General features: G+C 53.8%; 1 protein-coding gene across 1 annotated transcript; it reads right to left on the bottom strand.

Annotated features, from left to right (window-relative positions):
• Positions 1-2,096: 2,096 nt before the first annotated feature.
• On the bottom strand, positions 2,097-24,297 carry ATP6V1B1 (ATPase H+ transporting V1 subunit B1). The gene is made up of 14 exons (XM_081254197.1): positions 24,084-24,297; positions 17,287-17,342; positions 9,130-9,228; positions 8,828-8,921; positions 8,159-8,236; positions 7,132-7,271; positions 6,091-6,192; positions 5,437-5,534; positions 4,334-4,457; positions 4,037-4,187; positions 3,715-3,797; positions 2,759-2,863; positions 2,433-2,562; positions 2,097-2,342 (listed from the first exon to the last, which is right to left on the bottom strand). The coding sequence occupies exons 1-14, from the start codon at positions 24,199-24,201 to the stop codon at positions 2,179-2,181; spliced, it is 1,542 nt and encodes a 513-aa protein (XP_081110323.1). The 5' UTR covers positions 24,202-24,297; the 3' UTR covers positions 2,097-2,178.
• Positions 24,298-26,096: the final 1,799 nt, after the last annotated feature.

Genomic DNA, 26,096 nt, shown 5'->3' on the forward strand with positions numbered 1-26,096 from the left:
GCAGGGGACACGGGTTCGTGCCCCAATCCGGGAGGATCCCACATGCGGCGGAGCGGCTGGGCCCGTGAGCCATGGCCGCTGAGCCTGTGCATCCAGAGCTTGTGCTCCGCAACGGGAGAGGCCACAACAGTGAGAGGCCCGTGTACCGCAAAAAAAAAAAAAAAAAAAAAAAAAACAAAAAACAACCCACAAGAAAACAGAAACAGACTCATAGATACAGAAAACAAACTGGTGGTTGCCGGAGAGGAGTAGGGGAAGATGAGTGAAATAGGTGAGGGAGATAAAAAGGTACAAACTTCCAGATAAAATAAATAAGTCAAGGGAATGTAATGTACAGCGTAGGAAATATAGTCAATAATATTGTAACAACTTTGTATGGTGACAGACAGTAATCAGACTTTTGTGATGATCATTTTGTAATGTATAAAAATATCGAGTCACTAGGTTGTACACTTGAAACTAATATTGGAAGTTAATCATACTTCAATTTAAAAAGGGGGGGAAAGATAAGTGTGCTTGAGGATGTAGAGAAATTGGAACCCTCTTGCATTGTTGGGGAATGTAACATGGTGCAGCCACTTTTGGAAGTAGCTTTGCAGTCTGGCAGTTCCACAAATGGTTAAACAGGGAGTCACCATCTGACACCCAGTTATTTCACTCCTAGGTATGAACGCAATAGAAATAAAAACATACATCCACACAAAAACTTGTACATGATTGTTCATAGCAGCATTATTTATGACAGTGAAAAGTTGCTACAACCACATGTCCATATACCGATGAAGAGATAAAAGGTGTATCCATACTGTGAAATATTATTTAGCAATAAAAAGGAATGAAGTACTGACACAGGCTACAACATGGATGAACCTTTAAAACATTACACTAAGTGAAAGAAGCCAGACACACAAGACCACATATTGTATGACTCCGTTTATATGAGTTGACCAGCATAGGCAAAGCTACAGAGATAGAAAGACTAATGATTGCCTTGGGCTGGGGAGGGACCAGAAGAGTGGTTTGAGAAGTGATAACTTGGGGTGAAGGGTTTCCTTTTAAGGTAATGACAATGTTCTCAAATTGATTGTGGTGATGATTGCACAACTCTGGGGATATACTAAAAGTTGTTGAATTGTACAATTACAAATAGGTAAACTGTATGGTACGTGAATCACATCTCAATAAAGCTGTTATTAAGTAAAAACAACCCTATGTCCTGTGGACACCCAAAAGCTTTCCCTAAAATGGCTGTAAATTGTCTTGGGGATGGGAATTTTATTCTCAAGGCCTCCTTTGGTGTCAGCTCTTGATCCAAGAATTCTGGCCTGGTTCCATAACACACTGACCCAGAAATGGAACTCAGCCTTTTGCTGAACTTCTGTCTTCCCAACCTGCCCCACCTCTTAGGAAGCACTCATGACTTCATCGTAGGTGGGGCAGGGGAGACAGGAAGGGATGGCACTACAGAAGAGCAGGCAGCTTTCAAAGGAACATCAGGTATCCTGGCTTTCAGGATGCTCTTCGCCCATTTCTTAACTGGGGGGCCTTTCCTCAGCCTTTGCACACTGCCCCCACTGTTCTTCAGGCCATCTCCCCAGCAACTGCCCTCCCCATCTGGAGCAAACCAAATTCCTTCCTAGCATCTCTTAGGCAGAGCTGTTTAGAATCAGACACATCTTCTGTGGCCTTGAGATTGTCCTTTCTATGGCCCATGAGCTCACATTCCACCCAAGAAATGTATCAAGATATTTTTTAACAAAGATAAATATCTCCCTAAGAAGAGTTCTGTTGTCACCTGTTAAGACACTAATGTAGCCTTTCTTTTTTTTTTTAGGTGGAGAGAATAGTTTAATGAAGCTCATGTACCCCCGCAGCTCCAACAATTATCAGTGTTTTGCCAATCTTGTATTTACATGAGATAAATTCTTGGGAGAGGGCGGTGGTACTTTTAAAATACAAATGCTCCTATCAGAACAAGACAGAGAATATAGGCTTAACCACCTTCTGTTTCCCATGTTGGGGAATCCAGGGAGAGGACTGGAGCGTAGGAGCCCCCCATAACCTGTGGGGGACTGAGGGGGGGCACGGAGCAGTGGGTTAAGGTGTGAGGACCAAGACGATGGGGCGGGGTGTGTAGATCGGGCGCCCGGCGAGGGCGGGGCCAGGCTTCCCGCGGGGCTAAAGCGCCGTGTCGGGCTCGGGGTCCGGCGGTGCCCCCTCGCGGGAGTAGAATTCATCAATAATGTTCTGCGGGATACGCTTCAGCATCTCCTTGGGGAAGATGCGCAACAGCTTCCACCCCAGGTCCAAAGACTCGAACACCGAGCGTTTCTCGTAGGGACCTAGGGACAGAGCAGGAGTGTTAAGGGTGTGTGCGCGTGTGGGTGTCGGACTAAGGGGGTTGCTGCCTGAACGCCCCCAACGCGCCTCACCCTGGTTGATGAAGTTCTTCTCAAATTTCTGCAGGAATTCCAGGTAGAGCAGGTCCTCGGAAAGGAGCGCCTCCTCCCCCACCACTGCCTTCATGGCCTGCACGTCCTTCCCGACGGCGTAGCAGGCATACTGGTGAAGGGGGGAGGGGGTCAGCGGTCACGGCAGGCTTACCGCAGGAGTCCCGTGTTCCCCCATGTGACTGTGCGGGGACCCCAAAAGGGGAGGAATTTTTTTCTTCCAGGAGCAAAGTTCGTGGTCCGGCTAGGGCTCCAACCTCCAGCTTCTGAAACTAGCTTCCCCACCAGCCCTTGGGCTCTCTCCTTACCAGCTGGTTGGAGACATCTCCATGGTCCTTCCTCGTCATGCCCTCCCCAATGGCGGACTTCATCAGCCGCGAGAGGGAAGGGAGGACGTTGATGGGGGGGTAGATCTGGGCGGGGCGAAGAAGGCGTGTCAGAAGGCAGGGTCCAAACTTCCCCTTCTTTCCCACCTCTACTTGTCTTCCCTCCCGCTGTGGTTCTCAGGAGACTGGTCCTTATTCATCCCACAGAGAGGTCGGCTGGTCGCACCCCGCCCTCTATCGCCCGCCCACAAATTCTAGGGCTTTGGTATACAGGTGTCTACACGTGCGCACCTAGACAGGAGAGTGGAGGGGGAAGATGACATGACATTAGCTCACGAAAGTCTCGCTATTTCAAAACTTCTGATTATTTGGACAAAAGCCAGGTAGAAACTTAATAGTTCATAGTTGCAAAGAAAAGCTGCCAGACAAAGAGGAAAGAGTAAGGGGGTGGCCTAAGATGGGACAGACACATTTTCTAACCCTTTGGTACATTATTCACCACCTACTTGTGTCAGTTACCTATTGTTTTTGTTCACCAAAGCAAATTACTAGAAAGGAAAGAGAAGTGATACTTATTTTGTATCTACAATCTGCTAGATGCTTTCTGTGGGCCAACTTATTTTATCTTATTCTCCACAATGCAACTGTGTGATATATACTGTCATTCCCATTTTATAGATGAGGAAACCTAGGATCAGAGAGATGAGATGATTTTCTCAAGGTCCCCCATCCAGGTGGGCTGGATTCCACCCAGAGTTGTCTTCTGTCTGGGAACCAAACAGTCTTCCCGGGGATTATCTCCTGTTAGGGGTTAGCCTTGTCTGGCCCCTCCTCATTCACAGGGAGATGAAGTACAGGGGGTGGTGGGACATTGGTTATTAGTCAGTGTCCTTGGAGGTGGTGGAGAGAGCAGGAAGTGGGTAAGGAGGGGACAGTACCTGTCTGTTATGAAGCTGTCTGTCCACGTAGATCTGTCCCTCTGTGATGAAGCCCGTCAGGTCTGGAATCGGGTGGGTGATGTCTGCAAGGAAAGGCACTGGTGTCAGTGTAGATCCAGGTCTCCACCCACTCAGGGCCATGTAGGTTCTATTCCCTCACGGGAGTGGGTGATCGGGGGAGGCAAGGAAGGGACAGTGTCTACCCTGATGGAGGAACAGAGCTACTGCACATCTATATAAAGAAGCATGGGTCCTTTAAGTGTCTGGGTAGGATGGGAGGGCAGGAGGGCTGCAGAGGGTAGTGGGCAGGGAGGCGGCTCACCGTCATTGGGCATGGTGAGGATGGGGATCTGAGTGATGGACCCGCCCCGGCCCTCCACGCGGCCTGCCCGCTCGTAGATGGTGGCCAGGTCTGTGTACATGTACCCGGGGAAGCCTCGGCGCCCAGGCACCTCCTCTCTGGCAGCTGAGACCTGCAATGTTCGTGGGCCTTGGGGTAAGAAAGGGGGCAAGAGGCTGACACAAGGAAGGGGAGTGGGGGGCTCAGTGACCATGAGGAAAGGGGTGGGGACAGGCCTGCGTGGGCCAGCTCTGGGCACAGTGACTACAGCCACCTCACCTCCCGCAAGGCCTCTGCGTAGGAACTCATGTCCGTCAGTATGACCAGCACATGCTTCTCACACTGGTAGGCAAGGAATTCAGCCGTGGTCAGTGCCAGGCGTGGGGTGATGATCCGCTCGATCCTGCAGGTACGGCCAATGTTTAGAGAGCCTCGAGGCCCAGGCCTGTGCTCCATTTAGCCCCAGTGCTGAGTGGGTGGTGAACCGGGAAGCTGGTACAGCGCACAGCAGCAGAGGACTGGGTAAGATGAGCCCCAGGCCCCAGCCCCCAGATCCAGGCCATGGTTCCTGGGAGTGGGCCCTCAATCAAGTCCTGCTATTCAAGGTAGGAATGAGGACAGAGGCTGGGACAGGCAGGGAGCTGGGTGAGAGAGGGCCAGGCAGGGCCAGGAGTGACTGATGAGGCTGACAGAGTCCCTCGTCCCCCAGGGCACCCGAGCTCGGGTCAGCTGGAGCACTCACACACTCTGTGTCCTCGGGGGTCTTTCCTTACTGTTCCCCTCACTATTCCTTGCTGGGCATGGGTCAGAGGCTGGCCTGCCCTGGCAGCCCCTTCCACTGGGGGCAGTCCAGGCACTCTCAGTCCCCGGGATCTGTGCCTGTGGCGCTTTTCTCTGGTGATGTCGTCTGGGCCTCCTGAACTCTGCTACCTGGTTTGAGTTCCTTCTGAGTAGCTTCAGTTCCCAGGACAGTTTATTAGATTTTTTTTTTCATCACCTAACCTACAGATTTAAACTCACATTTTCTCAACTTTTAAAATAGCAGTTTCTCTAGGCGAATGGTTTAGGGAAATATCTCTTTAGTGGTGACCTTGTGGAAGTGAGTCTCGGATGAGGAGCCCTGACTCGGGATGGGGGCTGGATGCAGATTGTGGGCAGGGCGGAGGGGCGGCAGGTGGCAGGCGGGCTGTGGCCCAGGTCCCTGTCTCTCCGTGTGCGGTCCCTACCACTTCCCCAGCCTCAGTGTCCCCAGCTCCACAATGAGGGGCTGTTCTCCCAGCTCTGGCCCATGGCTGTAGTTCTGGGATGCCTGAGACTCTGGGTCTTGGAAGGGGACAGGGCCTGCTGCCTAAGGGCAGTATGGGTGCCAGGGGACGGCTCACGTGGGGTCGTTGGCCAAGTTCAGGAAGAGGCAGACATTGCCCATGGTACCGTTCTGCTCGAAGTCGGACTTGAAGAACCTGGCTGTCTCCATGTTCACCTGGACACACAGCAGGGAGGGCTGGAGGCGGGGCCCAGGCTCCTTCCCTCTCTTCTCAGTAAAGCCTATTGACTGACCCGCTAACGGTCACTGGGGTGAACCTGGGGCTTGAGAGGGCAGGGGCTGGGTTTGCTGCCCAGTGCCGGATAGGGTCTCATCAGAGCCCCAGAGAGAGGTTCAGACTTCAGGCTCAGCTCTGCTCAGTGCCACCCCTGCCCCCTACCCTACCCGCTGCTTCCCTGCTAAACTCCCCGTCCCTGCCTTGGGCCCTCTAAGGGCCCCCGGGATCCCCTTTCTGAAGCTGTCTTGTCTCCTTAAATTCCCTCCTCCGCCAGCTGTCCTGGGCTCATCTTATAGCTGCCGTGGCCTCTGGGCTTCTGTGGGGCACACACTGCCCGCTCCTCCAGTCATGCTCTTGCCTCTCTCACCAGACAGGCTCCAACTTTGACGGCTTCTCAAGAAAGATAGTGCCTCCCCCATAAGACTGGGTGTGCCAGGGGCCAAGGCTGCCCACCCATAGCTTCCAGAACTTGCCAATCGGCCCAGCCCCTCTTACCCCCATGGCTGCAAAGACGATGGCAAAGTTGTCATCGTGATAGTCCAGCACGGCCTTGGACTTCTTCACCAGCCCGGCCTGGCGGCAGATCTGGGCAGCGATCTGGGGATGGGAGAAAGGATATCAGAAGCAGAGCTCGAGTCAGCCCTCTGAGCACCACTGAGGAGCGTGGACAGGGTAATTCCCAGCCCATCCTGCCGCCAAGGCCTTCGGTGGGAGGGACCCAAGGTCAGCAAGGTAGAAGGGCTGCCCTGGGTCCTACAGCCGCTCCCAGGGGAGGGCTGCCTTATTCTGTGGCACCTAAGGACCCAGGGAGCCTGTCATGAGGAGCAGCATGGAAAAACCATTCCAGAGAGCAACTGCCTACCACGGGTTAGGGGCAACTTGGCCCTTCAGAGTCCCCTCTGCCCCCCAGCCTGCTAGGGGTATCTCTGGGGTTTGCCCCAGGCCTGCAGCGTGTGGAGTTTCCAGTCGCCATGTCCAGATCCAAGATGAGCGTGTGTGTAGGGGGAAGGCAGGGACACTTATGCCGTCTAATCCCTCTGAGCATTTCGAGGGTGAGCCGGGGCGCATCCAGGAGTAGAAAAGTGGGGGTGATCGGGGGGGGGATCGTCTAGAAACCTTGTCACCCCAGCTGCTCTGCGAAGAAATGGGCTGTCCACTCTGGGTAGAGGGGTAGGGCAGGAAACCTGCACAGGGAGGCTTCAGACGGCCGTGGGGCTGGCCCGAGGTGGGGTTCGCTCAGTGCAGGCAAGTAAAGACCATTGCAAGGACCAGTGGTAGAGCCGTGGGCTCAGCTGCGCAGGACATTCAACACTGAGGCTACCCGTGGGCTCTCTCATGAGCCAGTGAGAGCCCCACTCACTCAGGATGGAGGCTTGGAGATCTGTCTGGGGGCCCTGAGTCCCTGAGCTGCCAGGAGACAGCTGCCGGTGACCCCAGCCTGCTCAGCACAGAGGCCTCCCTCGCTGGCCCACCAGCCCCGGCCTCTGCTCCGTCCCTTCCCCTTGGTCGTGCCCACAGGCCCCTCGAAGTCCTCACCTCATTGTGGGGGAGCCCAGCTGCTGAGAAGATGGGGATCTTCTGGCCACGGGCAATGCTGTTCATGACGTCGATGGGAGAGATGCCCGTCTGAATCATCTCCTCCGGGTAGATGCGGTTGTGGGGGTTGATTGGCTGGCCTGGGAGACGGTGACCATGGACCCTGCTCAAGGGTTCAGGCCTTGCCCGCCCTCCCCCACCCCTGCCCCAGACTCCGGAGCAGCACTGTTTAAAAAAATTTTCTTCCATGATGGAAGTGTTCTCTAACTGCGCTGCCCAAAACGTAGCCCTGGACACGTGCGGCTATTGAGCATGCATAATGTGGGGTTTTTTTATAATTAATTTGTTTTATTTTTGGCTGTGTTGGGTCTTCCTTGCTGTGAGCGGGCTCCTCCTTGTGGTGGCTTCTCTTGTCGCGGAGCACGGGCTCTAGGCACACGGGCTTCAGTAGTTGTGGCTCACAGGCTCTAGAGCACAGGCTCAGTAGTTGTGGCACATGGGCTTAGTTGCTCTGCGGCATGTGGGATCTTCCCGGGCCAGGGCTCGAACCCGTGTCCCCTGCATTGGCCAGGCGGGTTCTTAACCACTGCGCCACTAGGGAAGCCCCACAATGTGGTTTTGAAATGAACTTTTATCTCATTTGAATTAGTCTGTATTTCAATAGCCACAGTCCAGTGCTTCCTTGGACAGTGCCACCCAGGCACATTAGAAGTGGCAGGCAGGTGGATGCCAGAAGGCAGAAGAGTGAGGGTCTTGGGCACCTGGAACTTTGCACAATGATGATAGCATTTTATAGGAATGGGACATGCAATGCAGCTGGCCCCAGACAGAGGGGCCTTTGCTGCTCTCGTATCTCACTTGACCTGCTTGTTAGTATGACCACTCCTGGGGGTGAGCCCTGGGCAATGGCCCTGGCCTTTATCTGGGGCAGAATTTCCAAGGGCGAGGTGACAGAGGCAGTGACTGGGGTGGGGAAGGTAGTTGGGGGCTGGGTCCCGAGAGCTGTCCCGAGCCTCCGGTCACTTACCATTGATATCCAGGAAGTCCTCTGCCATGACCACTGGCCCCTTGTCAATGGGTTTGCCAGAGCCATTGAAAACCCGACCTGGGGGTGGGTGAGAGGGGTTGGGTGATGCTCAGGAACAGCCCTGGCTCTCTCACTGATGCTCACCCTCCACACCACCAGCTCTCACCAGGCCCTCGCGTCCCAATTGCCCCATGTCCCCCTCCCCTCAGCCCTTGGCTACCCCCAGGGAGCTGGCTACAGTGACTGCCTCCTTGGGGGTCTTTCCTCCTCTCCTGGAAACCTTTACAGGCAAGGCCTTGGCCCAGGACAATGACTTAATGGGGAGTTTTAGGGCTGGAAAGAAGAGAGGGCCAGGTATGTCAGATCTTGGGAGAAAATTAGGGGATGTGCTGTTCGTTTCAGCTTGACCCCAAATAGGTGGCTACCTCCTCTGCCTCTAATTTACTGAAGCTGCCTTCCTCATGTATTGAACACCTGCTGTATGTCAGGCCCTGAGCTGGGGTTGGGGGTCAAAGACAAGGCACAGCCTCTGACCTTAAAGGGCTCCCAGGGGAGGCAGACTAGGTAAAGAGGCAATGACAGTGCGGTCTGCTACGTAAGCACTTGGTCAGAGAAGCTGGGCTGGCCGGACAGAGGGACGCCCTCACCCTGCCCATCCCTACCCCTCACCCAGCATGTCCTCTGACACTGGAGTCCGTAGGATGTCCCCTGTGAATTCGCAGGTGGTCTTCTGGGCATCGATCCCAGAGGTCCCTTCAAACACCTACCGGGTAAGAGGTTAGTGAGTCTAATAAGAGGTTTGCTGGGGAGAACGGGGCCTCCCATTCTAGGCTCCCTTTGTGTCCAGCTCTGGGCAAAGCTCTCTCAGGGGAAATAGAACCTTTTCTGCCTTTGGAGTTTATAAGATAGTGTGGAAACTTTGTGGCTTCATTCATTTATTCAACCACCAACATCTTATTGACACCACTTACCTGAACAATTGCCTTGGTCCCAGCCACCTCAAGCACTTGCCCGTTCCTCTGAGTCCCATTGGGGAGGGTGAAGTTGACGATCTCAGCATACTGGGCAAACTGGCAGGAGGGGAGAGCAACCCAGAGTGTCAGTGAGACCAGAGGTGAAGTCCCTGTCTCCTCTCCAGACTTCCTTGACCCAGTCTCAAGCTCCTTTCTCCCATCTTGTGCCCAGATACTCTTGGAAACGAACTTCAGAGACTGGTAAGTGGAAAGCTTCAATTCTGTTTGGGAGGCAGTATACCTGGGTGGGTAGGAGCACCGACTTCAGAGTTGGAAGACCAGGGTTAGAATTGAAGCTCTGACACTTAGAAGCTGTGTGACCTTGTGGAAGTTACTTAATGTCTCTGAGCCTTACTTTCCTTATCTTTAAAAGGGGAATAATACTAACACCTATTTCATAAGGCTGCTGTGGGGAGGAAATATATGGAAAGTCATTAGCTGGTGCCGGGACCTTATAACAGCTCAATAAAATGTAGTAGCTAAAAAAAAAAAAAAATGTAGTAGCTATTATGGCTGTTTAGGTCTCCTGACAGCACCATTGTTTCTGCCCCTGTGGACTAATGGTGAACACACTGGCAAAGTTCTCTGCTCGGCTCCCAGATGTCCCCATCTACCAGTGGCAATCTTTCCCTAGCCATGGGGCTGGGATCAATTCACATGTAGTCCTCACAGGCTTCAGGAATTTAAAAAATCAGGCAATCACTTTGCTTTTGGCTAAGATCAAGTCAAGTATTCATTCTTATCAATGTAGAAAGCATCAGACCAACATCTGGAATATATAAAGAAATCTTACAACTAAACAATAAAAAGACAAATACCCTATGTTAAAAATGGCAAAGGATCTAAATAAACATTTCTCCAAAGAAGATATACATGTGCCCAATAAGCACATAGATGCTCAACTAATTAGTCACTAAAGAAACGCAAAATCACACAATGAGACGGCACTTCACACTCATTAAAATGGCCGTAATAAAAAAGACAGATAATAACAAGTGTTAAGGTTGTGGAGAAACTGGAACGTTCAGACACTGATGGTGTGAATGTAAAATTGTGCGGTCACTTTGGAAAATAGTCTGGTGGTTTCTCAAAAGGTTAGATATAGAGTTACAATGTGACCCAGCAATTCCACTCCCAGGTGTACACCCAAGAGAAATAGAAACACATGTCCACATAAAAACTTGCATATGAAGGCTCATAGCAGCATTATTCATAATAGGCAAAAAGTGAAAATAACCCAAATGTCCACAAACTGACAAATGGATAAACAAAAGGTGGGATATCCAGGCAGTGGAATATGTCAGCTTTAAAAAGGGATGAAGGGGACTTCCCTGGTGGCGCAGTGGTTAAGAATTCGCCTGCCAATGCAGGGGACACGGGTTTGAGCCCTGGTCCGGGAAGATTCCAGATGCCACGGAGCAACTAAGTCCGTGCACCACAACTACTGAGCCCGCGTACCGCAACTACTGAAGCCTGTGTGCCTAGAGCCCATGCTCCGCAACAAGAGAAGCCACCGCAGTGAGAAATGAGAAGCCCGCGCACCACAACAAAGAGTAGCCCCCGCTTACCGCAACTAGAGAAAGCCTGCGTACAACAACGAAGACCCAATGCAGCCAAAAATGAATTTATTAAAAGAAAAAAACTTCTCATTAAAAAAAAAATATATATATATATAAAACTGAATCACTTTGCTGAAACTAACATAATATTGTAAATCAACTATACTTCAATTAAGAAAAGTGTTCCCCCCAAAAGAATCACAGAATATTAAAACGTATCATTAAACAAAATTTATGCAAAAAGTGAAAAAAAACAATCGCTGTTTTTTTTCTATTCCAGCAATAAACGGAAGAGGAAATGGAGAAAAATATTTCATCCACAATAGGGCCAAAACCCATAAAATATCTGGAAATAAATTTAACAAGAAAGGTACAAGAAAATAATAAAATCTTACTGAAGGACAGAAAACAAGCCCTGAACAAATGGAGAGCACTAGTGTTTTCCAAGACAGAATGACTTACTATCATAAAAATATAAATCCTTTTCAAAAATATATAAATTCAATGCTTTCCCAATGGATTGTTTCTCCTGGAGCTTGATAAAATGATCTTAAAATCCATGTAAATGTCTGAGAATATCCAAAAACAGTTATGGAAAAGATCAGGGGTGGAGGACTTGCCTTGTCAGATATTGAAACGTGCTCTAAAGCTACTGAGGTCAAGTGGTCAGTGTTGGCATGAGGCAGATGAACGGAGACGTTGGAAGGCTAGAGTCCAGAAACAGATCCTAGATATTAGGAGACTATTAGAGAACAAGTGTGGCATATAAGTTCATAGGGAAAAAGAATTTATTGTACAAATGGTGCTAATACACTGGGTATCTATCCCTATCATAAACACAAACGCATTCCAGGCATATAAAAATTTAAATATAAAACTAAAACAAACAAAATACCAGAAGCTTTTCTTCTTTCTTTTTTATGGAATACTCCAGTTAAAAGCTGGATAAGAGAGACATCTTTAAGCAAGATAAGAAATCCAGAAGCCATAAACCAAAAAATAGAAATCTTTGATAATATAAATATTTGAAATTTCTGTATGGCAAAGATACCATAAACAAAGGTGAACAATAAACAAAGCAAAACGTACAACTCAATGTGTAGGAAACAGTCACAGAGGAGGAAGTGTGATCTCAACAGATAAAAAGATACTCAGCTCTGCTAGTCATCAGGGAAATGCAAATAAAAGCAAGACAGGACTAGTCTTAACCATTAGGCAAAATTACTGGAGAGCACATATTCAGTGCTGGCAAAGATGCTGGGAAGTGGGTCATCTCATGCAGGGCTGGTTGGAATATGAATTACCACAACCTTGCTGGGCAAGCAATTTTGCTCCAAATTGTCAATATCTATTTAAAAATAAATATAAACTTTGAACCAGCAATTCCATTTTGGGGGAATCTATCCTGTAGCAATAAGGGCACCAGTATAAAAGGGCTATATATTGCTATACTACTTGTAATAGTAAAACCTGGAAACATGGTGATTGTCTATCAAAAATGGAATACATCACGGTACATCCATACCACGGTATGTCCAAACCATAGTCGCTATCAAAAAGAATGAGTAAAATGTGTATCTACTGACATGGAGGAAATACTCAATACATTTTAAGAGACTAACACCAACGTAAACATCTAACTTGCTTATATGTGCCCATATACAGCAGGATCTTTACATTGGTTATCACACGAGGTTGGGAATAAAGAGGTTAGGGGCAAATAGTTAACTTTGTGTCTTTTATTTCACTAGTTACAAAAAGCATGTTTTGTGTGTGCGTGTAATTAAAATGTAAAACAAAAAAATTCCCTGGCGGTCCAGGGGGTTAAGACTCCGCGCTCTCTCTGCAGGGGGCCGGGGTTCCATGCCTGGCGGGGAACTAAGATCCGGCAAGCAGAGCAGTGCGGCCAAAAAAAAAAGGGGTGGGGGGAGTAGGGGAACATGTTCAAGTACAGTGACGTCGTTGTCACCATCATGACTATCATTATATCCCCTGCTGTCCACACACCAGTGACCTTCAGGGCCAGGGAAGAGGGGTGGATGGCTCAGTTCCCCTAAGGGGTGTGAGTAGGATGGGATCCTCCCCCCAGGGCTCCCTGAGACTGGAGGTTGAACCTGAGACAGGAGGATTCCCAGCTCTGACAGTCACTGAGAGAAGCTCTGGTTTGGGCCCCTCCTTGTCCTGTGAACAGGATGCCAGGAAGGCGATCTTGTTCCCTCCCAAACCACCGTCAGGCCCCGCGGAGTGGGGTCACTGGGGGAGGGGGATCGCCCCAAGAGGAGTGCTGGGGTCCGCGGAGGGGCTGATGCCGGACAGCCTTTGGCTTTATAACCACAAGAGGGAGCCCAAGAGCAAGGACTGCGAGGCTCCGGGAAACAAGCGAAATACAAGTCCTGGCTCCAACCCCTCTTCCGGTCTCTGTGGGCCTGTGTCTCTCTCTCTCTGAAATGGCCACTGGCCTCATTGTCTGGGGCGCAGATGGTGGACTGCTAACCTCAGGAGGAAAAATGCTGGACAGAACACCGGCCTCAGCGGGCCCCAAAGCAATTAGGCAGCGGGCCCAATGAAAAACAGGCAGCAGGCTGATAAAAATCGATCCTTCGGGAACTTCCCTGGTGGTCCAGTGGGTAAGGCTCCACGCTCTGGGAACTAGATCCCACATGCGTGCCGCAACTAAAGATCCCGCATGCCGCAACTAAGACCCGGCACATTCAAAATAAATATATTTTTAAAATTCTCTATTACCTTAAAAAAAAAAAAGCGATCGTTGGTATGTGGGTTTGTGTGGGTGATGGAGAGGGGAGAAGAGGTGGCGCACTGAAAGATGAAACAGCACAGAAAGTGAACTTTAAGCAGCAGAGAGGTTACAGCCAGATAGGAGGAAGAACTTTCAGAACCATGGCGCCCAAGCATGGAGGGTGTTATCTGGAATCCTTAGGAAGAGAATACCAGTTATTTGTTTGGGGGGAAGGGTGGGTTTAGCCACTTAGAGCAGTGTGTGCAGCGGGAGAATTCCAATGTGCAGCAGTGAGCTTTTATTTATACCCCGTTTCCCAGCCGCAGACCTGATTCTCTCAGCTCTCATTGTTGGTTACTAAGAGAATTGCAGGGAGTGTGGATGATTCAGCGCAGCCCACCTCCTCTGCTGGAGCTTCAACCGAGTTCCCAACCGGCCAGGGGTCAGGCACAGGGGTGCTGTTGCATCCACTCAGGAGCCTGGGAAGTTCTTAGCAAGCCTGGCAGGACTTGGACAGGGTGTGCTGCCTCCAAGGCTTCTCCCCATGACAACGCCCAGGGCAGTTTGGGAACCCCTCTTTGGAAATTGTTTTTGGAGCTGATGCACACACTTTTATTTTTATTTATTTATTTATTTATTTTTGCGGTACGCGGGCCTCTCACTGTTGTGGCCTCTCCCGTTGCGGAGCACAGGCTCCGGACACGCAGGCTCAGCGGCCATGGCTCACGGGCCCAGCCGCTGCGCGGCATGTGGGATCTTCCCGGACCGGGGCACGAACCCGTGTTCCCGGCATCGGCAGGCGGACTCTCAACCACTGCGCCACCAGGGAAGCCCTGCACACACTTTTGAAAGCTTTTTCCCTGAAGAGTTTGGGAGCAGCCACAGGCATTTGGAACCAAGTCTGGTGGGTAATGTGAATCTCAAACAAGGGCCAGTTTGAATCACAGAATATAGCAGGCGGAAGATCCTCTAGAACAGCGGTTCCGAGGGTGATTCGGCCCTCCCGGCAGCATTAGCCACTGGGAGCTGGTCAGGAATGCACATTATTGGGCCTCAACCCAGGCTGCTACCTTAAGAGGTGTTCATACAATTTCAAGGCCCTGATTACCTGTCTAAGAACTTTGGATCTATGCAAAATTCTTCCCCCAAATATTTTTCCATTTGAGAAGGATGGAAGCAGAAAGCGTTATTGCCTGTGTGATTCAATTCGGGCAGAAGGTGGCGCTACAGAGACAGAATTGTGGCATTTCTGCCCAAGCAACTCTAGAACAAGGCGTGTGGGACAGTGGAGAGGCTCCATCTCCTGCACTTATGAGACTGTCAACTTCTGATTCCTTTCCTTCCCTCTGCAAGCCCAGGATTTTCTGGGTGTCTCCCTCACCCAGTTACTCTGTTCTACGCAAGTTACCGATGTGTCCAGTAATCACAGAAACATAGCCCGGGAATCTATCTCCAGTTTCGTAGTCCAGCCCCACCTTACAGCTGGAAAATGGATGTCTGTATAGGTACTGACTCTCCATACAGAGTCCTCTATAGACTGACAGGGAGTGTGGCAGAGGTGGGCAAAGGGGCAGGAGATTCACCAACTGTTTATTTAATCAGGCATATTAGCATTTCCGCATTCCAGGCAGGGCTCTCGCTAGCTGTTCTCCAGGAGGAATAATAACAATACATTTATCTGATTTGATCCTTACAACAATCCTATTGTCATTTTTTTTTTTTTTTGGCCTTGCTGCAGGGCATACGGGATCTTAGTTCCCCAACCAGGGATCAAACCCATGCCCCCTGCAGTGGAAATGCAGAGTCTTAACCACTGGACGACCAAGGAAGTCCCCTATAGTCATTTAATGGATGAGGAAACCGGGATTTACAATCCTAGACAGATGGTTCTCAGACTTCAGGGAGCATCAGATCACCTGGAGGGCTGTGAAAACAAACTTCTGGGCCCTCAGAGTTTCTGATTCTGTCAGCCTGGGGTAGAGCCCAAGAATCTGTATTTCTAACAAGTTCCCAGGTGGTGCTGATGCCATTGATCTAGAATTGATGGGTAGTTAATAGAAAGGGTGGGAAGGATCTGGGATTAAAGTTCAAGAAGCTGAATCACACGGTCTGGTTCCAGTGCACACTTGCAGACCAACTCCACCACACTTCTTCCCAGGGCGTCCCTGACACTAATGGGCCCAACTGTGATGTCTCCATGAGCTTGGAATCTGTTTTCCAGAAATGAGTGGGTCTGATCTCTTTAATATAGTTGGCTCAGATTTTGACAGGCCCATACTTATTCATGCTCTTATTCATTCATTCATTCATTTACTCACCATTCCTTTGAACAAACTGAGCCCGCATGATGCGCTAGGTGTTCAGTAAAAGTGCAACGTGGGGCTCTGGGGGCTTGGGATTTATAAACACCATCCAAGCCCAATAGGAGGGCACATTGTGGTGGGCGGAGAGGGGCAGGGAGAAGACATGTGGCCAGGTGGTGACCAAATGCCTCGATGGATGCTGCCAGCAAGACAATACACAAAGCCGAGAGCAGGGACAGGCTCACTGCTTCCAGGAGAAGGTGTCAGGAGAAGGGACCAGGGGGACAGGCAGTGGAGAAGGCAGAGTATGTGCAAAGGCCCAGAGACATCAAATGGCAGCTTCACACAGAGACAGTGTGGGTTCCTAAGTGGGGAAGGGAGAGTGATGAGATGTGGAAGGTATGCAGGACCCTTATAGGACAGAGGGCCTGTAAGGTGAAGCCATGGGGAGACCTAGTGAAGTTGGAGCAGCAGAGGGAAGGGGTCAGGGCTGCATGGTTGCAGGGTAGAGGATGGGAGGGCACCAGGCTGGGGCCCCTGAGGCCATGGCCATGATAAGAGTGTGGTGGGTGGGAGATTGCCGACAGAACATGGGCCAGGAAGGGAGGAATCAATGTGGCACCCAGATTTCCAGTTTGGGGTTGGGTGGCGTGGGGTGGGAGACAGGGGTGGAACTGGTTGCGGGGGAAGCAGAGTGATCGGGTAGCTTTGCAGAGCTCTTTACGACTCGAGAATCCCCAACCCCGGGACTCAGAATACTGCCAGTGTCTGCCATGGTCCCATGGTTCCCCGAGGACACCAAGTCGCCCGCACCCCACCTCCTCCATGAGGCCCGCCTCACTTCCCTCAAGCTCAAGCTGCCGGCTCCCAGGTTGAGACAGTCCAAAGACCTTTGAAAACCTCAAGCTCTGGAGAGTCAGCTGGTATCCATCTGCCTGCAGCTTCCCCCTCTTCCTTTTAAAAGAAGACCCGTGAGGGCTTCCCTGGTGGCACAGTGGTTGGGAGTCCGCATGCCGATGCAGGGGACACGGGTTCGTGTCCCGGTCCGGGAAGATCCCACATGCCGCGGAGTGGCTGGGCGCATGAGCCATGGCCGCTGAGCCTGCGCGTCCAGAGCCTGTGCTCCACAACGGGAGAGACCACAGCAGTGAGAGGCCTGCGTACCGCAAAAAAAAAAAAGACCCGTGAAAGGCAGGTGGGAGAGTCCTGCCTTCCGGGGAAGTTAGACACAGCCATTCTACTGATGAAGAAAGAGGCACAATAGCTGCAATGCCCCTGTTCATTGCTGGTAGGAGCAGGTCTCTTAAGGCCCACAGCGGGGCACACAGAAAAGGCGGGAAGAGAAAACCTCGGGTGGCCAGGGAGGGAGAATGTGGAGGTGGGTGTCTGGGGATCAGAAAGAAGGGGGTGGGAGCATGGGGGCCACCGAGGGGCAGGGCAATTTAGAAGAGATCGGTACAGGGGCCGGGAGCACTGGGATTTGGCCGTGATGCCTGAGAAGAGATAGAAGTCTTACCTTGACCTGGTCCAGCACCACCAGGGGCCCATTGACGCTGCACACGGTCCTGTAGGCTGGGGGAGGGGTGGGGGTGGGTGAGGGTCTCACACCGACACCCGGACAGACAGAGACAGACACACACACATAAGCATCCTCCACCTTCCCTCCCTCTAAGCACCACCCCCTCCCCTCTCTGGAGCCTGGGCCATCAGGGTCATTAGCTGTGACAGGGCCAGCCACCATTGCTGTAAGGGTCATGCCCCTGCCCGCAGGGCCCCCGCTGCTTCGGACACCTGCAGGAGGCTGGGGGAGGGCCAGGGCAAGGGCAGAGGCCCCTCGAGTCCTCCCCTCCCACACCCCCAGCCATCAGAGGCCTTTCTCATCTCTGAGGCTACTTCCCGTCTGGCCTCGGCCCCCACTTACCCACTACTCCCTCCTCTCTGACCCACAGCATTTTCCAAAAGCTAGAGATGTGATGAGAGCTGCCCTCCCTGCACCTCAGCAGGACCACACTTCTCTCCATCACCCCACACTGACTCTGTGTGTGTGTGTGTGTGTGTGTGTGTGTTGGGGGTGCAGGCATCGGTGAGAAAAGTCAGCCAGGGCCCTGCGCTGCCACGAGGCCGGGCTCACTGGGCGCCTGTGGGAGCGGGGAGAGAGCAGAGCCTCAGAGAAGGAGGGTGAAGCAGATTGCCCCCGTCCTGATGGCTGGAGAGAGCCACAGATGGGGATGTGAGCTCGGCTTACAGGAGGGACTGGGATAGACATCAGGAAATACTTCCCAGCTCCAGTGCTGGGGACCCCAGCAGGAGAAGCACAGACTGGCAGACAGGAAGCTTACTATGGCTCTGTGAGGCGCTAGCTGAGGGACCCTGGGTCCCTCCATCACCCATGACCCCGGGACATGGTAGCCCTTCTCCAGGGTCCTTTTGAAGTGCCAATGGGACAACTGGGGTGAAGGAACCTGGCAGGGCAGGATGGTCAGGGGTGTCTGTGAGGTCACTGGGTCACTCCCAGGCTGGAAGGGCCTCCGACAGGAGAGCGGCCCAGCCCTCCTCTCAACAGGCCAGGAGAATGGGGCTCAGAGGGGTGGAAAGGCCGCCCAGGGACACAGACCCTTGTGGCAGAGCAGGGGCAGGGCCCCCCTCGTGCTTCCTATCAGACCACATGGGCTCCCACCCGCCCTCATGGTTTTAGCAGGCCTGCCGCCCAGCTGCTCCCGCCAGGCGAAGCTAAGCGGGGCTCAGTGGTCAACCCCTTATTTTTGTCAGATCGAAGTTCCTTTCCTGGGGACTTAGTCTAGGAAGACCGACTGGGCAAGGTGATCCTTGCACAGATGTTTTCTATGTTCTCCCGAGCTTAAGGACTATTAGGAAAACTCAAGAAAGCTAAGTTCTTCTCGGACTTGGGCCCAGAGCTGGGGCACTCCTTGCCCCTTCCTGCCCTCAAACTAGCAGCCCCCATGTGCACCTGAGCCACTCCTGTCCTTTTCCCACAGAGGCTGCGTCCCATCTTCCATCTAAGCCAGCCCCTCCCCGGCACTGGGAACCAGGCCCTAGAGAAGGCTGAGTACTAAGGTGACCGGCCAGCCGCTCCTTCTCTCTGTGGCCTTCTCATCAAGCAAGTTCTGGTATTTTCCATCTTAAAATCATGCCCTCCACCCCAATCCTTGTCCAGCGATGATCACAGCCCGGCTCCACTGCCCTCTCCCTCCACCTGCCACCCACACCTCACCTTCCAGTCTGGCTTTGCCCCTGGAAGGGACCAGGGCCAGGATGCACTCTCTCCTGCAGGTCCCTGGAGACCCTGCTCTGCCGCTTTCCCCCACCTCTCTGGCTACTCCTCAGCCTATTTTCGTACCTTTGGATGCTGAGACCTCAAGACTGGGACCTGGTTCTTGACATCTCACTCCTGCCCTCCAAGCTTTGCTTCCCTCCTCCCTCCTCCCATCCTATCTTCAAGCCCGCCTCTCAGATGCCTTTACAATACTGAGCTAGGCAAATAAAGGAGGCAAATAAAAGATGGAGCCTACAATTTAAAAGGGGATAAAGATGAAATAATTGCCAACTGCTCTGAAGGGAAAGAGCAGGGTGGGCGGGAATGGGCTTGAACACCAGGCTTGGAGCTCATGGAGGAGGCGCCTTGCAGGAAGGGCCATTTGAGCTGAGGCTCCAAGGTCAGGTGGAGTCATCCAGGCAGCCCCCAGATAGCTGGGCAAAGGGCATATCTAGCAGAGATAAGGAGGCCCAGGGACCCAGAGGAAGAACTTGGGGCCTTTGGGGAGCAGAAAGAAGGGCAGTGTGTCTGGCGCGCACAGGCTCACTTCCCTTGTGCAAGAGGACACATCAGTTCCAAGACACATGAGGGCAGGAGCGTCTGTAGTGTTCACTGCTGGATGCCACCTCTTAGAAGAGTGTGGGCCTATGATGGACACTCAGTAAATATTTGTTGGATGAATTATGGAAGGCCTCACCTTGTCCCACCAGCCCGTTCCCGTATATCCCACATCAGGACCTATGTGTTCCCCCTACATATACACACACACCTTCCCATCCCCAAACCAAATGAGGATCCTGTCGCCTACTCTGGCTCCTGCCACCCCTGTGAAGGTAGAATGGAAGGAATGAGAAAGCAAATACACAGGCTAAAGGGGTTGTAGACACAGGAAGTCCCCAGCCTCTGGAGGGTTAGGGCAGAGGCCAGGGCATCGACCTGCCCAACAAGAAAATCACCAAACAGCCTTTCCTGCCCAGGGGGCATTTTGATCAAACCCTCTGTGTTATTAGGACTGTGTGAAGTAGAGAGGAGCCAGGGAGCCCAGCAGAGGGAGGGTGGAGGATTGTGAGAACAGGGGAAGGAGCACGGGGCAGGGAGACCCGCGTTTTCAATAGCCCTGGGGAAGAGCTGGCATCTTACTGGCCCTGTGGAGAAAATACCAAGACAACTCTAAATACCAACAACTCTACCTGCCAAGGGGAGGGGCCGTGAAGGTCACGGGCCCAAAGCGGGGAGCGATCTGGATGTGGGGGGCCACTGCAGCTCCCAAGGAGGGGCTGGTCTGCGGGGAGCCCAGGCAAAGTGCTTGCCTGCAGCAGAGCTGGGTGCTCGGCACTTCTCAAGTCTATGCAGCATGAGGTCTCTAAGTCCCCATCTCATCGCACCAGCCTCATCCATAAGCTGCCTCCCCAGGATTCCCGCGGACACGGTTCTTGGCTCTAGTTGCTGGGTGAATACATCGCTCCATAGCCTAGACCTTTCATCACAGATAATCCACCTATGTGGCCATTTCGGTTCAGTCTCTGGCTATTGCCTTCCTTTGTCCGAGGCCTCGCCGTTGACTAACTACGGCAGCTCACTGGGCCCTTTCCCCTCTGAAGTCCCACAGCTGGCACCCAAGTGGGTGCCCTGCTCTCCAGCTTGTCCGTCACTGGAGACAGAGTGTGTCTGTCCCTTCAGACCAGGGTGTCTCCTCCGTAGGACTAGACAATATCTTTCCTTAGAGGCTGTCTGGTTTGGACACAGCCAAGGTGGTGGCTGAGCAACAAAGGTGTCCTTGACCAGAAGCCAGGTCTTTTGTCTGCACCCACCCCCAGCTCTGATGGTGTCCATCGCATGGAGTGGCAAACTGAGGCCCAGGAAGTCGGCGGATTTCTCCTAGGGCCCACCACAAGTCAGGACAGTAGCCTGTGGCACTCGAGGCTTATGGCCCTACCCCAGCCCGGGGCACGTCCCTGACCCTGGAGGCGGTGCTGGAGGCAAGGGCTGGACCAGAAGACCCCTGAAGGGCACGGACACGTTGCAGACACTCCCTCCAGCTGCTGTCCACCCCCTCTCCATTGTCCTAGCTGACACTTCGGGTTGCTCTTCGGGCTGCGGGCCCCTTCTGCTCCCACCTCCCCACCGCCTTCCCCGGCAAAGGCTCAGCGGGGCTCCGCTAATTAGGGCCGGCTCAGCCACACCTGCAGCGTCCTGGGAGCCAGCAGAGGCGGGCGTCCATGCGTGAGGCCGGGGGTGGGGGTGGGGGTGGGGGTGGGGGGGCGGAGCAGGCCCTGCACCTCCTCCCAGATCCCCGCTGGAGGGATTAGGGGAGGGAGGGCAGGGGCGGAGGGTTCTTAGAATCGGCCCAAGACCCCGACGGTGGAACTCTCTCCGTGTAACCTCCCTTGCCTTTCTGTTGAGGAAACCAAGGCAGCCAGTGGTTTGGCACTCAGGGCCCTGGGCCATCGGACCGGGCTCCAGCTCTCCAGCCAGACTGCCGGCCCGTCCGTCCTAACCTCTGCTCCTGCGGGGCGCCCCGACCCCTCACCCCACCCCTTCTGCCCCACACAACCAGAGAGAGCTCCTGCCGCCTCCTCTCCGTGGAGCACAACTCCAGCTCTGAGGGAGGCAAAGGGGTCCCTTTCTCCCCAGGGTGGACACTGCTGGGGTCCCTCCCCATCCTGATTCTACGCCCCCCCACCTTTCAGCCCTGTTCCCTCCCTCAGCCACTGCAGAGAAATCACCTTTAATGCCTCGGGCCTGTTTAGTCCACCTCCTCCTCCAGGGAGTCTTCCCCTGGACCCATGCCCACGGCCAAGCGAGCTCTGGGGCTGGGAGTCAGCTGCCCCGTCCCCTGGCCCTCTGGTCCCCCAGCTCTCCTCCTAGGCCCCTTCTGCCTCTACACAAAGTTCTCCTGCCTGGAAGTGCTTGGAGTCCCCTGGTGGGGGAGGAGGGCAGAGAGGGGCACAGGAGTCCACCTGCCCAGGCCCCTGAGGAGGAAGGGGGGTGTTGGAGAAAGCTGCAGGCGCAGAAGCATGCTGGGGCATCCAGCCTCCCTCGGGCAGGGGGTGCCGGCCGGCCCCGGCCCCTGGGTGGACCTGTGAGGACCCTGGTGTGCAGCGAAAGCACAGGAGTGGCCTTTGTCTTCACAGTAACATCTTTATAACGCGGGCACTGGGCGAGGGGCTCACCTCGCGCTGACCCACGACTCTGGGTGGGCTGTTGGGTGTGAACACAGTTGCCTGGCTGGGGGCCGCATGGTGCCAACGGGGTGGGGGGGACACTGCTGTTCCTGCTTCCAGCCGGGGTCAAACCTCCTGGGTGTTGGCCCTAGTGCCAGGGCTTGTGGACTATAAATAAGAGGCTGGCTGGGAGGGGATCCCGGGTAAGGTTGCACCCTGGGAGGGCACATTCCAGGGAAGAGGAAAGCCGAGCTGTAGGTCCAGACCTCAGACCCCACCCCCCACTCAGCACCCAGGCGGCTCTCCTGTTCTCACAAGGGGAGGGGAAGACGGAGGAGGAGCCTGAGGGGGTGGTCTGGACAAAGGTCAGCCGACTCTACTCAGGTCTCCAGGCCCGGGCTCTGGACCCCGGCGGGGGGCACAGTCACTGCATATTTCTGGGCCTTGGTGACCCCGGCGGGGGTCACAGTCACTGCATATTTCTGGGCCTTGGTGACCCCGGCTTTGCAGTCGGGGAGGATCTGGACCTTTGTCCTCCCCGGGCCCGCGGGGCCTTCTTGATAAATCCGACCCCACTCGCTGTCAGTTTCTCCTTAGCTGGAGTGTTCCGCGCCCCTCGGTGCCTGCCTCGGGCCTCAGGCGGTGGCCCGCCCAGCCGAGGCGCTGCTCCCCCGAGCCCTGGGCCTGGCCGTTCTGCTCCTGCTCTCCTCTCCGTGGTGTGGGCCCCGCCGCACACCCAGCTCTCAGCTGCCTCTCCGGACCCTCCCCCGGCCCCGGTGGGGCTGGCTGGCTGCAGAGGGAGGGGTGGCCGTGCTAGGCCAGCTTCTCCCCATACACACCCTCTTAGGAGCCTCTGGTTCTGCTTAGCTGGTGCCGGCCAGGCCGGTTTACTCCAGTGAACGGGGCTGTCTGAGAATTCAAGAATTCGCCACACCAGGGAATGTGACCTTGGACAAGGAAAGATGGCCGGAGCAAGGGTGCTCACTTTGGTCCTGGGGACTTCCAGGGTTTTCCCGCCCCAGACACCCGGACTCGGCCCACCCCTGCAGGACGGGCACTCGAGCCACACCCACAGATGTCCCCGATGACCCCCTCGGAAGCCCGCAAGGGTCCACTCCAGTGCCCGTGGTCCCCACACCCCTACCCCTGGATGCCAGACATGCACCCTTCTCCTAGCTGCTCACACAGACATGTGACATCATCTGACCACACACTCATCCATGTTCTCCCCGTGAGCATGCATGCTTGCACACACACCCCCACCCTGAGTGTACAAGCATGCACACACAGTCTCACACATTTCCTTTCTGATCACACACACGTTCAAGCTGTCACATACATATTCACACACATATGTCATCACCCAAGTGAAGGTGGGAGCGCACGCCCACCCAGGCACATGCCTTCCCCTGGTTCCACAGCCAGGCACCCTCCCCCAGAATGCCCACATGACATGACACACACGGTGTCAGGTGTTCCCCATCCTGAGAATGCACACGCACTCTGCGTTGCCACATACATCCCCCAGGGACACTTGAGTATTCTGGTGTACACATGCACACACCCCAAACACACATATGCACACAAGAGTGCACACACACACACACTCTTGGGGGCAGTTGGGAGCTCTCTGTGGACTTGGGGTCTCAGTGCAAGATCACTGATGTCAGGAAGGTTCCTGCAGCTACTCCCCTGCCCTTTCTTCTGGGGTACCCTGGGCTGGGGACCCCCATCCCCCCACCTGCATCACTCCGCAGGACCGAAAGCCCCTTAGGTCTCCCCAGGTCTCAGGTCCTCCGCTTTCCCTGAGGCTAAGAAGGAGGACCTGCAGACCCAGCAGCCCAGCCGACCTCACCCACTGGGGGTCATACTCACTGACGCGGGGGTGGGTGATGTAGTTTCGGGTGACCGCCTGCACGTGCTCTCGGGTTGCACCCAGGTTGGAGCCACTGCTGGGGACCCACCCGGGGCTACTGTCTACCTTTGCGGCCATGGTGAGGTGGAGGGCTGGGAGCTGAGTGCCTGAGCCTCCAATACTTCTGGCCCAGCTGGAGCTGGAGAGAGCCGGCCGGCCTCCGCCTGCGGCCACCCCTCCCTTCCACCCTCCTCTCCTCCCCCGGGGTTGACTGTAAACACGGAAACCTGGCGCTTTGGCTCTGAGCTCTTCCTGATCTGGGAGGTGCCCTAGGCCACCTGGCAGTGGGAGGCTAGGGGAGGGGCAGAGGGGTAGGGCAGGGCTCCCCCACCTCTGTCTGTTCCTCCGTTCCCGCCCGGCCCGGCCGCCGGTGTGAAGTCCGCCCCCCCCCAGAACCTCAGGTGCTCCGACAGCCCCGTGCCCCTCACACCTCCTCCTGGGCCCCCTCCGACACCCAGCTTCCGGCAGGCTGCCATCTCCTCAGGTCTTCTCACTGTCCTTCCAGCCTGCCCTCAGCCTGCCCTCCTTGCCCTGACCACATCTGGGTACGTGTTCCCCCACAAAATCCCATCATCATCTTTTTTCGCACATCTATAGAGGATCATTCTTGGGCCAGCCTCAGTGCCACCTCCTACAGGAAGCCTTCCCTGGATCCTCCGGCACCCTGGATTCACCACATATCTGATCTCTTTCCTATGTCCTGCGTTTTGGGGAGTTCTCTCATTGCCACCACTTGGCTGTGAGCCCCCACAAGCTCAGCCTGTGTTGTTCCATCAGACTTGGGTCTCCTTAAGCCTTTCTGTCTCATAGTATTGAGGGCTCCCTGAGAACCAGGGCACGTCTCTCTCCATCGATCGCAGGACCCTGTCTCACCTTATATTTCACCTCCAGGGTCCCAGACAGCAGGGCTGCCCTGACATTTTCAACCCAAGGTAGAAAGTACAAATGGAGGACTCCTCTTCATGCCTGGTGGCTAAAGAAGTTGTCCCCTGGGCCGTGGAGCATGCACAGGTCTGTTGGGCAAGGCATCGTGGGCACTGGTGTTTGGCTGCTCAGGTGACCTGCGTGTCTCCTTGCAGACTCAGGATCTCCCAGCCTCTCTAAGGACCTCCCCAAACTACACTGCCCCACCGAGGGAAAGGGGAAGCACAGCTGTCCAGGGCTCCCTGTCTCCCAGCACCCCCTTCTGGGTGACTCAGGGCAGCCAACTTGAAACCAATACGCTTTCCAGAGCAGACTGGAGCTGACGGTGCTTGCCTTTTCTTCCTTCAGAGTCAAAATCTCACCCTGCATCCTCCGACCTGAGAACCCATTTCAGGGTTCTCCCTCTCCCACTTCAGGTTCCTCCCTCTCCCACTTCAGGTTCAACCCCCTCACGATTCCTAGTCTTTCAAAGAACTCTCTTGGGCTGGGGTGGGGGATGGGTGTGACTCTGAAGGGAGCACGGGGGAGATCTCTGTGGTGATCAACAGTTCTGTATCTTTTATGTGGTGGTGGTTCCACGAATCTTACACAGGTGATAAAGTGATGTGGAACTACACACACACACACACACACAGCACCAATGCCAATTTCCCAGTTTTGATACTATACTGTAATTATGGAAGATGCGACCATTGGGGGGAACTGGGTGAAGGATACTCAGATTTCTCTGGACTATCTTTGCAACTCCCTGTAAGTCTACAGTTATTGCAAAATAAAAAGTTAGATAAAAGTGTCTTCTTTAAGCAAGAACAAATTTTAAAAAGTGCTTCAAATTGGGGTGTTTTTAATGGGTGGGTCCTCTAAAGCATTGTGCGGTCATGCCTGGGTTTACCTGTGTTGCCCTCTCTCCAGCTCTCTGGATCCTGGTCTCACCTTTCATCAGTCACCCTCTCCAAGGCCTTGACATCCCCCCTCTCGAGACTACACATTTGAAAGAGAAGCTTGCAGAGGGCAAAGCTTACCAACGAAAGCATCGTTGGTGGTACCAT

Source organism: Mesoplodon bidens (assembly GCF_964165515.1).
Source record: "Mesoplodon bidens genome assembly, chromosome: 14".
In the NCBI taxonomy this organism is placed as follows: domain Eukaryota; kingdom Metazoa; phylum Chordata; class Mammalia; order Artiodactyla; family Ziphiidae; genus Mesoplodon; species Mesoplodon bidens.

Coding starts and splice junctions, on each gene's coding strand:
- ATP6V1B1 (XM_081254197.1), bottom strand. CDS start 24,201: ATGGCCGCAAAGGTAGACAGTAGCCCCGGGTGGGTCCCCAGCAGTGGC. Junction 8,237..8,827: donor AGTGTCAGAGGACATGCTGG/GTGAGGGGTAGG, acceptor ACCCACCCCCAG/GTCGGGTTTTCAATGGCTCT. Junction 4,458..5,436: donor AACTTGGCCAACGACCCCAC/GTGAGCCGTCCC, acceptor CCGTACCTGCAG/GATCGAGCGGATCATCACCC.